Source organism: Xyrauchen texanus, chromosome 1 (assembly GCF_025860055.1).
Source record: "Xyrauchen texanus isolate HMW12.3.18 chromosome 1, RBS_HiC_50CHRs, whole genome shotgun sequence".
In the NCBI taxonomy this organism is placed as follows: domain Eukaryota; kingdom Metazoa; phylum Chordata; class Actinopteri; order Cypriniformes; family Catostomidae; genus Xyrauchen; species Xyrauchen texanus.
The window spans coordinates 22,064,038-22,081,693 of NC_068276.1; the positions used below are offsets into that span (position 1 = coordinate 22,064,038).

Sequence of the window (17,656 nt, forward strand, 5' to 3'; positions counted from 1 at the left end):
GCACATCACTTCTGTGGCCTCACCCTAACTAAATATTATATACACTGATTTTTTTTTTTGCAAAGGTGTGGATTTGCATCACTCTGGTCAATGTCAGCCTTGTTTCATTAAAATAACTCAATCAGTTCATTGGAATTGAGTATGTGCATTACAATACATATTTTAATTATAGTAAATGTATGTTTCCTGTACCGTCACAAGAATGATAATGTGGGCATCCCGCCTGTTATGAAGTCATTCATCCATTGGTGGACTCTGTTATTCAATCAACATTTTTAACACTAGGAAGAGGTTCCCATTCCTCTAATCCGCAGGATTGGGCGACTCGATTTTGTCTCCACCCACTCATCCAATCGCTGAGCTTCACGAGTCCAATGTAGCGCAGATGGCGCGAGCTTTATTTTTATTGTGCAACACTTTGGCGGGTGCTAAACTTCTGCCTGTTGAAGTTAACCAGTTTACATTGGAAATTTACGTTTTTGCATCGGTTCATTTGGAGCTTCGCTTTAAGTGTTGAAATGGAGGACTTTGGCATATATGCAGTATTTGGAGTAGATGAGCCACCACGGCGTATTCTGAGGTAATTGTTCCTGAGATAAACAAACATAATAGCAAATGCATTGGAGCCATTCGTTTTCACGACAGGCTTTGATCATTTTAACGCTTCTTTGGTCAAGATGTTTTGCACATGCTGAAAAGATTCAAATAGACTCATGCAAATGTATATAAGTATTCAAATAGTTACACATTTATGTATGTTTGTATATTTTACCGTTTTCTCCCCAATTCCCAATGCACTCTAAATCTTCGTGGTGGCGTAGTTACTCGCCTTAATCCAGGTGGTGGAAGACAAATCTCATTTGCCTCCCTGTCTGAGACCGTCAATCCGTGCATCTTATCACGTGGCTTGTTGAGCGCGTTACTGCGGAGACGGAGCGCGTGTGAAGGCTTCACACTATTCTCTGCAGCATCCATGCACCTCACCAAGAGCGAAATATATTAGTAGGTTGACCCAATGTGACTCTACCCACCCTAGCAACCGAGCCATTTGGTTGCTTAGGAGACCTTGCTGGAGTCACTCAGCACTCCCGGGATTTGCTCTTGTGTCTCCAGGTGTGTTAGTCAGTGTCTTTACTCACTGAGCTACCCAGGCCACATTTATAATCTGGTGTTTTTTGTCATGCAAATGTAGACAGCGCAATGCTAGACAGAAATGTTTTTATAAAAATCTGCTAAACTGTCATATGCCAGACTTTTCAACGTTCACTTGTGTGCTTTATGGGGCCTTTCCCATTGGTGGTACAAAGCCTGTTTTAGGTACTTTGCAGGACAGGCCCGTAGCTTGAGGTGTAAAAGGTAGTAAATATTCTAGGGGCCCAAAGGTACAGGGGGCCACACAACCAAATCTAGACTGTATTTTTTAATAGGAAAGCCCAGAGCAATATAGAGTCAGGGGGCCCAGATTACCTTGCTACGGACTAGTGCTTTTCAGGCTTTCGCACCTGAGGAACTTTAGTTTATTTCTCCTATCACCCAATTCCTTGTGTACGTGAGAACACTTGGCAATAAAGCTCATTCAGATTTTTAGCTCCTACGCCAGGGTAAACACTTTTTAGGGTGTATAGGCACTGTGGGAGGTGCTGCAGCCTGTGATTGGTAAAAAAAAAACCTGCATTGTCAAGGGAGAGGAGCTCCACAGCCACCATTAATAAACAAACTAGTTGCTACTAGCCTGCTACTCAGAGGATTGCGCTCATTTTACAGTTCCCTTTAACAGAAATAACATATAACAAACAAAGTCCCAAAGAGAATCGCCCATTCCACATGAAGTATCATGTGCCTGTTACTGTGTGGTTAACTTGCATCAAGATGCCGTCTTTAAGTCTATGAGTGAGGATTTCAGGACAGTAATTATTGAAGAGTCACAAAAACCTTTATTGTAAAAGATTGTGTTGATAAATAGGTTTATAGTGCATTTTCAACATGTCCGCTGAGTTCAGTGTGTGCTGTTAAAGAGCACATTCGCCGCCTCGTCTCTCCTCTCACTCCGTCTGCAGAACAGAGCACCACACACGGCTCACGAGTCCAGTTTAACCTGTGACATGAAGACACAAGCTGCATCTGAAAACTGCAACTGTCTTTGGAGGGTGTATAAGGATGGATGAAGGTAGGATGAAATAAGGTGCCTTTAAAATTGTTCAGATGGTTCCATTCATCAAAAAACACTGTTGTGGTACCCATTAACTGATTAGGCAGCTGCCTACATTTTCCGATGCAGCCACAGTTTGTATAAAACAGCCCTAAACAAACACAAGTGTAGCTCTGATCCCGGCGTCCTCTGTCTGTGGTGTTGATTTTGCTGTCGTTGCTATTGAAATGCGTGTGCAAATAACGTCAGAATTTGTTTTCCGAAAATAGATGGCGTCACTACATTGGTTCCTTTTGTGAGTGCGAATACAACAGGGAACAATTCTCCTTGGGTGTTCGGTTCCTCTTTAGATTTCTCATCTAAAAAGTTACTAAGGGAAAAGTACCAGTACTGTTGGTGTGTCTTATGTGAGGGTACTGTATTTATAATAATTTCTCTCTCACAGCTGTCAAGATGGGTTTCATAGGTCAGTTGAGATCCAGCCTTGTGTCCAGCAGATTGTTCTGTTCACAAGAGGAGACTGGGGAAAAAGAGACTCTGTTTCAGTGGAACTTGCTGATGAGAGGAACGTCCCGATTATTATGGGAAAACTAACACCGTTCAATAAGTGAGGTTACTGCTTGCATTACATCTAGAATGAGTTTATTGTAAAGTTTGCACCCCTTACTAATGTTTACCTTGTACTCTTCAGATGTCTGTCATGGGATGCCTGTAAGGATGGTGTCTGGTCCAATGGAGCAACCTTAACAGTCAAACTCATTGAGGTAAGAGATATAGATTAATATTCTTTATATATTGTATATAGAACTTGATAGGTAAAGTTTTTCAAGTTTGTCAGTCTGTTTAATATTGGCTTGACACAGCCTTGTCTGAAAGTTTAAACTAGTCTTAATTGTAAGTATGGTTATATACAGACATTACACTAAGACAAATAGTGGGCTAGCTATATAGTAAACTATCAGAAAGAGATGTTATTCAAAATAAATACTACGTTTATTTAGTTAATTCTCTTTTAGTCCACAGGTAGGTTTCACTTAACCACCATCACCATTCTTCTCACTCAACTACCTCCGGCATGACGTGCCGTATCCAATAGTGTATAAACACCTTGTGCTGAGGTGAACCGAGTAGAGGAGAAATAACATGTTAACAATCTCCCTATACTTTAAACAAAAACAAAAAATGTAAAAAAAAAAAACATATATAACAAAGCAACAAAACTGTTGTAGCATATGCAAATGAAAGTGATTTAGTGTTTTCATATGTACCCACCCCTTTCTTTTTTTTTTTATAAAGTCTCCACAGTCCTTAACTGAGTGCTATCAATAACAACACTGCCCTTCACTGAGTGCTATCAATAACAACACTGCCCTTCACTGAGTGCTTTCAATAGTACCAGAGCAGATGCTCCCTTTTTGGTAAGACAGTCAGCGAGTGGAGTTTTTGTGTCTGACCAGAGTACCTTCTTTATCCTTTTACTCTGTATGAGCTCCTTTATGCCACTTATTTCCAGTCTAAATCGTTTCTCAGTGACCTGTTTTGTTGACTTAAGGGCATCAAACAGAGAGTGATTGTCCGTCACACAGATCAAAAGAGGAGCATTCAGCTCAGCATTTCCAGTTGTGAGCTCTGAAAAGAGGGTAGCCAGAAAAACAGCATTGTCTATTCCATCTGACAGGGCCAGAGTTTCCCCTGCCAGAGTACTCCTCACTACACGTCGAAATTTCTTAGATTGCCAACAGAGAGGAGAAAACTTCCCTCCTCCTCCCATGAGACCAATCAATGTTCCCCCTTATGTACCTCCATCAGGGAGATTTCCAAGGGAAGCATCACTGAAAACGATGAAGTTCAGAGCATCACTGTTTCCCAAATGCTGAAACTTGAGTCACATTTTCAGATTTAAGCTTTCTAATGACCTTATTTGTCTCGTGAATAGACTGGACTGTTGCATCTTTTATATTTGACTCTAAGCTGCTTGCATCAAACATAATGTCTGGTCTGGTTTGTTTTGCAACCCACAGTATCTGTCCTATTTTTGACCTAAGCTGCTCTTTTTCCGTCTCATTAAGAGAGGCATCTCTCTGCACCATACGTACTACTTGCAGGCGAATAGGCTGTAGGTTTTCAATATAACTGTGCTGATGTACATGAACTAAACCATTAATAGTAACAAAGTCCATTCCCACATAGCAGAAATTTTCAAGTTCCTCACGTCCAACATGAAACGCAGACTTTATGGGAATCACATCTGTTGAGAAGTTTTGTGAGGCTGCCCAAAGAAAATCATCAACATGACATGCAAGTACTCCAGTAACCTTACACTGTTCATCCAACCAATAATATACTGCTGGATCTACTTGAGACATTCTTCCACCCGTACTCCGCATGATTTCTTTCACCTTGTTATACCAATACAATGAAGCATCTGCAAGGCCATAAACACACATATTTCCATAGAATATTTTCCTTTCCAGCTTCAGGAGGGGGCTGGACATAGATTTCTCTGGACAACTGCATACCCTGTAAGAAACCAGATTTGATGTCCATAGAATGGTCATGCCACTTACTTTGACAGATTACTGCTAATAATAGTCTCAGAGAGTCAGAAGCACAGGTTGGAGAATCTTTCTGCAGCTCGTGAATATTAAGCTCTTCAAAACCTCTAGCAACATGTCGTGCTTTGGGCATGATACCATTGGGAGTTTCTTTGAGACTACAGACCCATCTGGTAGAGACACATTTTTGACCTGCATCATCAACTTCATCAAAAAACATTGTTTTTGTACCAATTCATAATTTCATCCTGTTTGGCTGCATCAAATGAAATATCTTTTGTTATGAATGCATCACTCTCCCTATCAGTTGATTCAATGTTAAGATTATTAAACCTTATTTGACCTATTATGGCATTTAAAATGTTCCTAATATTGTTTTGGAGTCCCCAACAACAGTTTTACATGCATGTAATGACAAAAAACACTTTTGTTGTCTTATAATATGCATTTATGTTTACCTGATTTGCTCACCGACTCCCAAATGATTCGTTCAACGACTCATTTTCCAAACCCCTCCTTTGCGTGACGCTAATCTGCGGTGATTGGTCAGATGACCCAGTCAGTTGTGATTGGTATACTCTGTGCAGAGATTGTCAGAAACAGAACGCCCATCACCGCTTTGTAGTAAAAAAATCAAAATCAGAGAAGGAATTTGAGTTGATTTATGTTAGCGATCATAGCCCAAAGTTCAGTGGTAAACACCCAATCAGTTATTGTTTGCGTTATCCCAACGCATAAACATATTGATAAAGCACTGCATTACTAAAAGTTATTGCTCTATTCTTTATGACAACTCCAATAACATCGACAAACATTTCACATATTTAAAAAAAATTGACATTGGAGACCTAGAAGCTGCGCTGAGCGTAACTTACACAACACACACAAATACTTATTAAGCATGCTAAAAAACACATAAAAGCAACAATTATTAATAATACTTACAGGTTGTGATTCGGAGGAGGAAGCTGATCCAAATAAACTTGGTACTGAACCTTCCTTCAGTATCAACCGGCTCATGAATCCTCTCTTGAAAGCATTCATGTTCGTAAAGCAATCGTCATTAAAATGACGCGAACGCAGCACAAGGTTCGGGCTATACTTGTGTGGTATAGTTGTAAATATAAACTCTAGCCACTGATTCTTCACATGCTCGTCCCTGGGCAGTGAAAAAAGGTCAGCTTTTGATATGCACTTCAGAACACAGCGTCTTGTTGTCGACATGATGTTTTCAAGTTTTCCTGGTGTCTCGTGCGCTAATGAGTGGGTGCGGCCAATTTGATAATTTTTCGTCTTGATGTCACAACGAAAAGGAAAATGACTCATTGGAAAAACGATTCATTAAATTGACTCAGAGTCGACTCCTACTTTTGAGAGACAATAACTTTTTTTACGGTGAACTTTCAAATATAAAACTTTGCAGGATGTTTTTGTTCACTTAAATCTATGTTACACACTACATGAAAGGTAATTTTCAAAATTCCATAATAGGTGCCCTTTAACACATGACATAGCCACAAACTCCCTTTGACCATCACTGCCATTAGGTTCAATATGTTGCAGATTAAACCAGTTTTTATGTTTCCCAGAGGCTTTGCCTGCTCTGCCTAAAACCTTGGCTCTCTGTAGACCACCACCATCCTGTTTCATGAATGTTATGGTCTGTCCTGGTTTTAACTTCACATCAGTAGAAGATACAGGGTTACCACAAACATTGTGATCAGTTTCAGTTTGTGTTATAATTGGATGAACCTCTTCTCCTGTATTCACTTCCCTGTCACTGATGATTTCCTTTTCACTGTCTGTTTTCTTCATTATCTGAGCTTTCTGCTACATTGTTTAAGCTGCCTTTTTCACTTGCTGTCTAGCTGTTGTCTTGTACAGTTTGCTTATCCTGAAATTCCTGATCCTGTGTGTTTGTATGACAGAGCCTGGATTGATGTACTCTAACAAGAGTCCCCTTACAAATACAGCAGCTCCATCTTGACCAATAACTACCCCTGGTCCCTTCCACTCAAGACAGTCTGCTCTTTTGTAATATACCTTGTCTCCTGTCACATACATGTCATCTGTAGGCCTGAGCTGCTTACGTAGTGCCCTTCTTATCCGCTCAGAAGACTCTGCTTCAGTGAATGCTTTCCTAGAAGCATGTAAAGCTGAAATGTGTTCTCCTACTCTAGCACTCATAGTGGTACCTTCTAGAGCGGGTAGTTTATCAACTAATACAGAAGGAAGGTTAGGATTCTGTCCAAACACTAATTGATATGGACTGTAGCCATGAACATTCAACATACTGTTCTTAGCCATGAGGGCCCAGTCAAGGGCAGTGTGCCAGTCACATCCATTTTCTCGTTTGACCTTCTGAAATATCTCAGTGAGCATTTGATTATGTCTCTCGAGTAGTCCGTTGCTCCAGGGACTGTATCCTGCTGTTGTTTTTGTCTCAATGTTAAAGTTTTCAGCCATGTCTCTGATCTCTTCGTTGTTGAATTCTGCACCATTGTCACTGTACTGCCTCTGGGGGGCGCCATGGACACTTATCCAAGTGTGAATGAAGGAATTGACAATTTCAGATGACTTCTTTGTTTTCACAATGTTTCCAGCGCTGAAACGTGTGAAGTGATCGATGATGTGGAGATACCATACACCTGGCTCCAACTCGTGCAGATCCACCACCACTGTCTCGTTATATTCTGAAGCTAAGGGCAATCCCACAGCAGGCTTTGTCTTTTTATACTTCTGGCATATTTCACAGTCATATACTATTTGTTGTAAGATAATATAGCATTCTTTGTCGTTATTTCCTGAACTGTGAATGAGCCTCTGTAGCCTGTCTGCCGACATGTGACCAAACTGTTTATGGAGCTTCCGAAGGACTTTGTTTTTCATCTGGAGACATATTATCTGTCACTTTTAGGACTTCCTCTTCAGTTTGGCCTTTTTTTGTTTCTTTGTCTCTGATATTGACACAGTAATGTCCAGAACTAGTAAATTCAAGAGGAATGGATTGTTTGAATATCACTGCACTGTCCTTCTCCATGTCCAAAATAGTCCCTGCCTTCTTCAGGGACATTTTACTCAGCAGAAGTGGAGGGTCAACCTTAACAACTTCAGTTTCAATTTGGCATTTTGTCAGTCCTATTTTAGCTGGTAGTTTCACCAAATTCCCATCTCCGAACCGAAATGGTCTGCAACTGGGAGTTTCTGTTTGCATCAGCTGGTTCACTTGATCTTGGGTGAGACCATCAATTTAGTTTTCCAGCCATTTCTCCCCACACACAGTACGGGTACAAGCAGTGTCAATAATGGATGATCCCAGCGATTCAGTCATAAATATCTCGTAATGTTACATTCCTCATTCCTATATCGTTATTCTTACTTGTTCGGTTTTCTTGTGGGGACAGTCTTTCGCCCAATGAAATGTACACTGGCAAATAGCACATCTGGATCTCTTACCGAACTTATCAATTGGATTAGTCCCTGGTAATGGCTGCTTTAGTTGTCCACTTTGGAAAGTTGCGCTCCGTTTTCCTCTTGTGTGCTTTTGTTCTGTGAAAAACACCACGTCCTGGTTCACTTGTATTCCGTTCGACGAGCCTGTCGTTCTCACTCCGAAACTCCTTTTTAGAGCAGACTTCATGGAGGGAAAGTTCAACTCTGTGCAGGCCGTCAACGCTAGCTGTCTGTTTTTTCATCGAGAAATGCCGTGTCTAATAGCTTAAAAGCCAGCACAGCATCCGGAAGCGTCATATTATATTTTTCATCCGGTTGTATCGGTGTTCGAAATCAATAATATAGTCCTCCATGGAAACTGAACTATTCTTCATTATGCCACCAAAATAAGAATAGGCTTCATATGCGTGATCCTTTTCCTCTTTGAGGAACACGCCGTCCAGCTTTGCCATCAAAGTTGCCATACCATTATCACTGTCCAAATCATCCGCAGGTATTTCCATCACCATTTCACAGGCTCTTCCCTCAAGCTCCAAGGCAACAGCAAGGGCTTGCTTCTTTTTGGGGAGGTCAGTAACCCGCGTCCAGATATTAACTTCATTTTCCAACACTCGTATGGCCGGGCTTCATCAAACTTTGGTGGAACTTTATAACTGGCTGTCATACTTGAACCGTCCTCTGCTACCAATGTTATTCAAAATAAACACTACGTTTATTTAGTTAATTCTCTTTATTTAGTCCACAGGTAGGTTTAACTTAACCACCATCACCGTTCTTCTCACTCCACTACCTCCGGCATGATGTGCAGTATCCAATAGTGTATAAGCACTTTGTGCAAAGCTGAACAGAATAGAGGAGAAATAACATGTTAACAAGAGAGACTTAAAGAAAATGAAAGGCATTTTGTTGGGTTTTGTATAAATTGTAATTTTTTGACAGTTGAAGTTTGAATTAGCGGGCATTCCATTGGCCTGTCTGAACATTCCGTCAATGTAAGTCTATGGGATTTTCCAGATTTTTTTAAAGGGGGTCACACCGAACACATCTGGCAGATGACATGGCACATTCTAAAATTAAAAATAAATGTTTTCTATGAAAGTATGCACATCGCCGCCGCTTGACATCTGTCGGTTTGCATCTTTGGATGGCCACCTGCACCACATTGAAGCGACATGTGCGATACCTGTGCCTTGTCATGTCCGCCACACGCCATGACGCTTCTCATCAGGTGTGCGACCAGCTAAAAGACGTAGCACACTATATTCCTGAACAGCCCAAGAGGTCTGTGCTGTGTCTGGTGGATGTAGCTTGAAAGCTCTTGGAGGAGTTACAGTCAGAAATGTTTGAAGAAACCTGTTTGAAAATGTTTGCAGAATAACTGTACGTTGGCATTGTCAAGCCAACATAATTAAGCTCTGTCTTATTGACTGTTGTGTAACTAATCAAAATGGCAAACTTAAGAATGATCCTTTTTTTTCTTCCTTAGGGCACTAGTGATTTGTTGGATCCATTGCTGATTCTGTCACAGATGGAATGCACTCCTGAGGTGAGATATGAGATGAGCCTGTTACACACATTTTGTCTTGCTTGAGTTGGACTCACTCGAAGATGTTTGCCGGTACTTACCAGCAGTGTTTTCTATCAATTCGCTTTTTTAAGTGCAACCCCACCGTCTCTGTAACACTCCCAAGCAAGAGGAAGAGATCACCAGGAGAGGAGGAAGATGAGATGGATGAAGGTCGAGGAAAGGAAAACATTTGCCCTAACGCTGCAGAAAAAGCAACACCTCACAGACGGGGAAAGAACAATCCCAGAGGACGACAAACACGTCTGTTCTCTCCAAAAGAAGAGCAAGTGGCTGCCTCTGCATCTCAAAGCCATAAAGTTAAAGGCAAGCAGGCCAAAACTTCCTCACAGGCTGGTGAGTGAACGTTGTCAAAGTTACTGTAATTTCACATGTATATGTGGTTACCATTGAAGAGGATGTTAATATAGTTACTCTCTTTGACAGCACCATTAGGCAAGCCATCAGGCCGTTGGGGTCAGACTGTCTGTCCCATTGATCATCAGACAGCCATTTTGATTGGAGGTCAAGGTGCCAAAAAGCAGTTCTGCAAAGATCCCATCTGGAAATTGTGCACAGGTAGACACCTTTCACACTCCGCTCCTCTTGTAATGCTTCACTGTATGCAAAATCTGGTTAGACATAACTCTGCTCTTGATGTTCTTTAGAGGATCTATCCTGGGTACCTGCAGAAACCCTGGCAGAAGGACCCACTCCTGAGGCCCGCATTGGGCACACCGCAACCTATGACCCAGAATCCAAGCGTATTTTTGTTTTTGGTGGCTCAAAGCATAAGAAATGGTTCAATGACGTCCACATCCTAGATACCCAAAGCTGGCGCTGGACTTTGGTGGAGGTTAGTTTGAAGTATATTCAAAGCTTAACAATAAACACCTGTCAGTTCTTTTCAGAAGCCTCCCAGACCATTTGTGAATTATTGTAGCATGTGACTAGACTCATAATATTTGCTTTTCTTTGTGCTACAGACATCAGATGGTAAATAATCAAATTCTTCATGACATCACTTTACCGTCCATATGTTAGTCTCATCAGTCAATGGTTTCAGTATACACTGAAATTAATCTCTTGACTTTCATTTTCCCCTTTAGGCACAGGGTAAGGTGCCTCCGCTGGCCTACCACAGCTGCAGTATGTTCCGGGGAGAGCTCTTCGTGTTTGGGGGAGTGTTTCCTCGCCCCCATCCAGAGCCAGATGGCTGCAGTGACTCCATCTACATCTTTAACCCTGAAATGGCCATCTGGTATCAACCCATTGTCAATGGTGAAAAGCCTGCTCCACGCTCTGGGTATTGCAAGTCACCCTCTTGAAATCAAAGCAGTGCAAGCTAATCCAATTGTTTTAGCAACATTTTGATATGCATGTTAAAGGGGTCATGACATGAGGAATCAAATTTTCCTTGATCTTTTAACATATAAGAGGTCATTGTATTACAAAAACATACTGTAAGTTTCAGAACTCAAAACTTCCTTGTCACTGCAAAAAGAGCTTTTGTTGAATCCAAGCTGCCAAAATGACTCATTCTCTACTTCCTTCACATTGTGATGTCACTCTGTGGAAGACATGTGCATCTCACCGACACATCAACAATACGTCAATGACTGCTATACCGTTTTACTTCCGTAGCCCTGCTCAATAGTTACTGGCAAGTCTTAAAGGTAAAGCAGCACCAAAACTGAGGGTCAGAATGAGGGTGGAAAATGATCATGTTTTACAAATATATGACTTTTGTGCAAAACAAACTTGACTAATATTATAAGTGTATCTCAAGGAACATATTGAAATAATAATAAATGCATGTCATGACCCCTTTAATATAAAGTAGGATGTGATTGATTGTAATGTTATAATCCTATTTTTTTGCCGTACAGGTTAGATGTATTGTTTTTGACTTTGATTTTAATTCTTTTGCACAGTCACTCCGCATGTGTGATGCAGGGGAGGATTTTTGTGTTTGGAGGATGGGACACCCCTGTCTGCTTCAATGACATGTTCATGCTAGACCTTGGTAAACACTGCAACAATTAATCTTTTCAAGTTTTCTTTATTGTTAACACTTTACTAAACGGTTGCATTTGTTAACACTAGTAAATGCATAAGTTATCATGAGCTTAAAATGAACTGAAATGTTTTAAACAATTATTTTGTCTTGGTTGAAGGGAAAGTTCACCCAAAAATGAAAATTCTCATATCATGTACTCACCTCATGCCATCCCAGATGTGTATAACTTTTTTTTTGCTGCAGAAAACAAATTAAGATTTTTAGAAGAATATTTCCGCTTATACAATGCAAGAGAATAGTGACCAGTACTCTCAAGGTCCAAATATCACAAAGGCAGTATGAAAGTAATCCAGTGACTCCAATCAATGTCTTCTGAAGCTATCCAGACAGTTTTGGGTGAGAACAGACAAAAACATAACTTTTTTTTTTTCACTGTACATCTTGCCGTTGCAGTCTCTAGGCACGATCATATTTCAAGCTTGATTACAAGCTCGGGTTGGTATCTGCTGTCAAGATTTATAGTGATAAAGGAATTACATTTTTGTCTGTTCTCACCCGAAACCAATTGGACTGCTTCAGAAGACATTGATTAAACCACTAGAGTCTTAAGAATTATTTTAATGATGCCTCTGTGAAATTTGGACCTTCAGAGTTCTGGCCATCATTCACATTGTGTTGACCTACAGAGCTGGAATATTCTTCTAAAAATCTTTGTGTTCTGCAGAAGAAAGTCATACACATCTGGGATGGCATGAGGGTGACTTGATGATGACAAGAGAATTTTCATTTATTATTTTTTTTTTAACTATTGAGAACTATTCCATTTAATGTTAAGTTATGAAAATACAAATGTTCATTCATTGTTAGTTCATGATGCACTAACTAATGTTATATGCAACTTTTAATTTAAAAATGTATTGGTATATGTTGAATTCAATGTGAACAAATGTAAATAATATAGCTGTTGGAAAAATTTGTTTCAGCGATGCATCGCGATTCATACTCAAATGATTCTGAATCGATTCTCAAAAGAATCAGAATCATTTCTGAGTTCAGTTTAAATCACGGCAGAGCAGTGGTGCATGCCAAAGACAGATGTGAATACAAAGATGCGAGTTAAGTGCATACACTAAAGTCAAGTGCACAAACACGACTGTTTGCAGACCAGCTGTATCAAACACATGACCGTTTGTGCCCCAATTAAACTACAATTCTTTCACAAACAACGCACATAGAGTTTGTTTGTGATAAGAAGCCAACAAACAACATGAAAGACGATCTCACACCCATAATTGCACTGATATGCACACAACTGGGAAAAACAAGAAAATAATGACGAGGCAGCAGTTCGGGAGATGTTGGTGTTTTTTTTTTTAAAATGTATTACTTTTGTATATTATTTTTCCCTTTCAATTAAGTTGAAAGGGAAAAAATAGAGTAAAAAATATATTTTGAAAAAAAAGTTATTGAAGGACAAGATGCATCGAGAATCGTTTTATAATCGAATCGTTACCCTTTGAGTTGAATCGTGAGGCCAGTGAAGATTCACACCTCTAGTAAATAAATGCTGTAAAAGTATTGCTCATTGTTAGTTCATGTTAACTTATGTTAAATACCACCTTATTGTAACCTTAAATGTTACCTCATTGATTCTGCTTCTGGTTGGTTTCTCACTATATGGTGACAATCAGTTATTTGTACTTGTACTAACATCTAAATGGTCATTTGAAGCACACTCAAATAAGTCACTTAATTTCTGTTGCCTGAGACAAAGTCTACCAGACTTGCATGTTGTAGTGCAGTGGAGTGTCATTTATCAACTGTTCTGCACTTTTTTCACCCTGAGGTGGCTACACTTTCATTCATTATGAAGCCTGGTATTTGTTTTCTGCATACATGTGTTGTATGATTTGTACTGTTTGCACACATTAATTACTGAAGTGCTCTATAAATAGCCGATTATACAGTTAAAACATCACATTGTCACACGTAGGCTTGATGGAGTTTTCTGCCATGAAGACAAGTGGAACAGCCCCCTCTCCCAGAAGGTACTTAAAATGTGACACAGGCATTTAACTCTTGCATTAATCAAAGACAAAAAAAATTACAGTTCTGTTCTTTAAAAAGGTGTTCTCAAAACCAAACAAAATGTTACCGCTTTGTGCATTTTAAGCATTTGTCTTTTGTAATAATAATTTGTGCAGATCATGAGTTTAAAATATCACATTTAGAGCTTGACCTCTGACCCTTGTTGTATCACAGCTGGCATGGCTGTGCTGTTCTCTCAGACCACAGTTTCCTGGTCCATGGGGGCTACAATGGGAACCACGCACTGGGTGACGCATTCCTCTTCAACACAGGTAAGACATAAAATGTTGTCTAAATGCTCAGGTTCCATCCACTACTGCTATATTTGGGTATTTTCGCATTTCTACTTTTTGTAGTTTTTTTTTTTTTTTCATATTTTCTGAACTTCATTGCAGTGTTTTGTTACTTTTTTTTTTTTTTCTTCCAGACACTAGTAGCTGGTCTTCTCTGACTCTGCCCCAGCTGAATTCTGTACCCCGAACTGGACATTCTGTCATTACCATGCCAACCACATGCAAAAAGGTACTTCAAAATGTAAAAAGTCATGAGTAATCAAATTTTCCTTGGATCTTTTGAGAAAAGAGTTTGGTTAACTTGGAAGACTCAACTTCCTTAGTGGAAAAAAATACCATTTATAGAAAACAGGCTGCAAAAACGATACAATCGGAAACATGAACATATGACAACATACATTTACAGCCGTGGCCAAAAGTATTGGCAGTGACATACATTGTTGCAAAGTTTGTTGCATCAGTATTTGTAATTTATTTTTTCACATGTTTCTATGCTGGAAAACAATGATAAGCATTTCATGAGTTTTAAAGGCTTTTATTAGCAAACACTCAATATATGCAAAGAGTCAATATTTACAGTGTTGACCCTTGTTCTTCATAACCTCTGCAATTCGCTCTGGCATGCTGGACATCAGCCTCTGGGCCAAATCCTGACTGATGGTGATCCATTCTTGACTTATTAGTGCTCAGAGTTGATCACAATTTGTGGGCTTCTGCTTGTCCACTTGCCTTTTGAGGATTGACCACAGGTTCTCAATGGGATCCGTGGAGATGCCTAGCCACTTATCCAAAATTTCAATGTAATGATTTTTATTCACTTTATTATCACACTTGCCTTGTGACATGGTGCTTCATCATGCTGGAAAATGCACGGATCTTCACCAAATTGCTCCTGGATCGTTGGGAGAAGTTGCTTTTGCAGGACGTTTTGATACCATTCTTTATTTGTGGCCGTGGTTTTGGGCAGAATTGTGAGAAACCCCACACATGGATGGTCTCAGGATGCTTCACTGCTGGCATGACACAGGACTCATGGTAGCGTTCACCTTTTCTAGACTATCGATTTTCCAGATGTCCCAAACAGTCAGAAGGGGGCTTCATCAGAGAAAATAACTTTGCACCAGTATACTGCTGTCCAATCCTTGTACTTCTTGCAGAATTTCAGTCTGTCCTTGATGTTTTTCTTGGAGAGAAGTGGCTTCTTTGCTGCCCTTCTTGACACCAGGTCATTGTCCAAAAGTCTTCGCCTCACTGTGCGTACAGATGCACTCACACCAACCTGCACCCAATATTGAGAAAGCTCTGCACTGGTGGTGACCCAATTCCGTTGCTGACGCCACAGGTGACACTCTGGGCCTGAAGCCTTCTTCACTGCAGTTGAACCTCTCTCCTTGAAGTTCTTGATGATCCAGTAAATGGTTCTTTCAGGTGCAATATTCTTTGCAGTAATTTCCTTGCATGTGCGGCCATTTTGATGCAAAGCGATGATGGTTGCACATCTTACTTAAGAGGTAACCATTGCAAACAAGAACACAATGATTGGAAGCACTTCTTCCCTCCTTTTATAGCAATCAGTCTGCTCTTATAATCCAGTCAGAATGATAGATTGATTTCACCTGACTAGTACTTGTTCACACTTTCCCAGGTGATGCTGATATGATTAGTGAAATGATGTTAGCTGGTCATTTTGTGCTAGGACCAAAAAACTGTGAAATTTGGGTGTTGTGATTTTAAGTTATTTTTGTTTGGCCAATGAAGCATTTTGCAATTATTTAAAATGCATCTGTTCACTCTGCACAATAATCTAGAAACATTGTGAATCAACACCACAACAACTGAAGCAGAAAACTTTGCGAAACACAATTCATGTCACTGCCAATACTTTTCATCAGTGGCTATTGTGTTCAGAAACTTGGCCCACCCAGTTACGGTGAGGTATAAGCAGGATTATTACTATTATTCCTCAACACCACAAGAACTAATTATAAGAGTAAAAGATGGAAAAGTCTGAAAACCCATATGATCCTTTCTGTTTCAGTATTGCCTCTCCGCATACTCTCCTTATGCACCTTATAAACTAGTGCGCAACCATCTTGAAAATGTTGTCTTGAACTTCCGGTCTAGCGGTTTCTATATATAAATATCTATGATGTTCATGTCAAAGTGTAATTAGCTAGTGAAGTGGATTTTGCAGGCTAAAGGTTATTTAAAAGTGTTCAGGGGATGTCATAAAAACATGTACTTCTGCTACAAATTGAGCAGAAGTACATTTATAATGATTAAATGCTTGTAAAGTGCTGTGTGTTGTAATTGCCTGAATGTGATCAGCCAGGTCCAATTTCCTGGGTCTGGTGGTGTCAAAAAAACAGTGATGGCAAATCACCTCACTATTAGTATTTTCATGTAGGAAAGGGGTGCTGTAGACTATCACCATCAATTCATCAGAATTTGTGGTCTCGCATGCAATCATTTTGACTGACTCTTCAGTACCTTCAATACAAACAAGAAGTTTGATGACAAATCTGGAAGAGCGGAGCGCTGAATAAGTTGAATACAGTAATGTGCAAAAACATACTGTGAAGGTTTTTTTTTTTTTTTTTTAAAAGATAATGCCATGGATAATTTGAGTGGACAGTTGTAATGAAAAATTGTGGTGTGTGTGTGTACATGCTGTCTAAAATATAAATAACTACAACTGTATATTATAACTCTTATTGTTTGCATATTTTTGTTTTAAAGGCATCTAGAGATGAGCTGGAGGACTTTTCAGAGTCTTCCCCACAGACACTGCTGGTTTTTGGTGGAGGTGACAATGAAGGGAGCTTTTTTTCAGACCTTATAACAACACCAGTGAAGGAGCTAAGACTAGACTAAACTCTTCCGGATTGAGTTTTATGCGTAGAAGGCTCTGTGACCACACACTTTTTTTTACATTACTTTTATGCTGTGCTTTTTATGTGTGAGATGATGCTTGAGTATTTAAATGACCTGAATCTTAAATTCAAATGACCATAGAGACTTCTGTTCAGTTGTTTGCATTGTCATCATTTAATTGCATTTGTTTGTACGCAAACCATGGGACGTCCCTCATATTATGGCTGTGCTAAAAACGTGTGAAATAAGCCTGTTATTAAAATGATTAAAGACCATTAGGAGTAGGCTGTGGTTTAGAGCAAAAGACCCAGGCAGCTTATGAACCCCCCCACACTCTCGTTCATTTTTATTTACACTATGAGGGATTCAGATTTGATTTCTGAAAATTGTCTTTAATGTCTTTTTTTAATGTAAATAAAAATCGTTTGAGTTTTAGCTGTAAATATTATCAAAGCTGTTGACAATTAAATATTTCTTGAATGAATAAACTGCCTTATCGCAAGTTAATGGCATACTTCCGTTGTATTTATCATGAACGTATTGTGTGTGTGGAGTGTCAGGTTTGAAAGAAAGCAAGAAAAAATGTTGACAGGCGCAACCATAGACATATTTATTATGTCTATGGGCGCAACGACCACTTGATGTCACCCGACGTTAAAA

The 17,656-nt window shown here is 39.7% G+C and overlaps 1 protein-coding gene across 1 annotated transcript; it reads left to right on the top strand.

The window, feature by feature from the left end:
• Window positions 1-440: 440 nt before the first annotated feature.
• krcp (kelch repeat-containing protein) lies at window positions 441-17,479 on the top strand. The gene is made up of 13 exons (XM_052135310.1): window positions 441-580; window positions 2,595-2,756; window positions 2,841-2,913; window positions 9,644-9,703; window positions 9,817-10,078; window positions 10,169-10,300; window positions 10,390-10,577; window positions 10,831-11,027; window positions 11,656-11,747; window positions 13,735-13,789; window positions 14,004-14,101; window positions 14,257-14,351; window positions 16,862-17,479. The coding sequence occupies exons 1-13, from the start codon at window positions 519-521 to the stop codon at window positions 16,994-16,996; spliced, it is 1,611 nt and encodes a 536-aa protein (XP_051991270.1). The 5' UTR covers window positions 441-518; the 3' UTR covers window positions 16,997-17,479.
• Window positions 17,480-17,656: the final 177 nt, after the last annotated feature.

Coding starts and splice junctions, on each gene's coding strand:
- krcp (XM_052135310.1), top strand. CDS start 519: ATGGAGGACTTTGGCATATATGCAGTATTTGGAGTAGATGAGCCACCA. Junction 2,757..2,840: donor AAACTAACACCGTTCAATAA/GTGAGGTTACTG, acceptor TGTACTCTTCAG/ATGTCTGTCATGGGATGCCT. Junction 9,704..9,816: donor AGATGGAATGCACTCCTGAG/GTGAGATATGAG, acceptor CGCTTTTTTAAG/TGCAACCCCACCGTCTCTGT.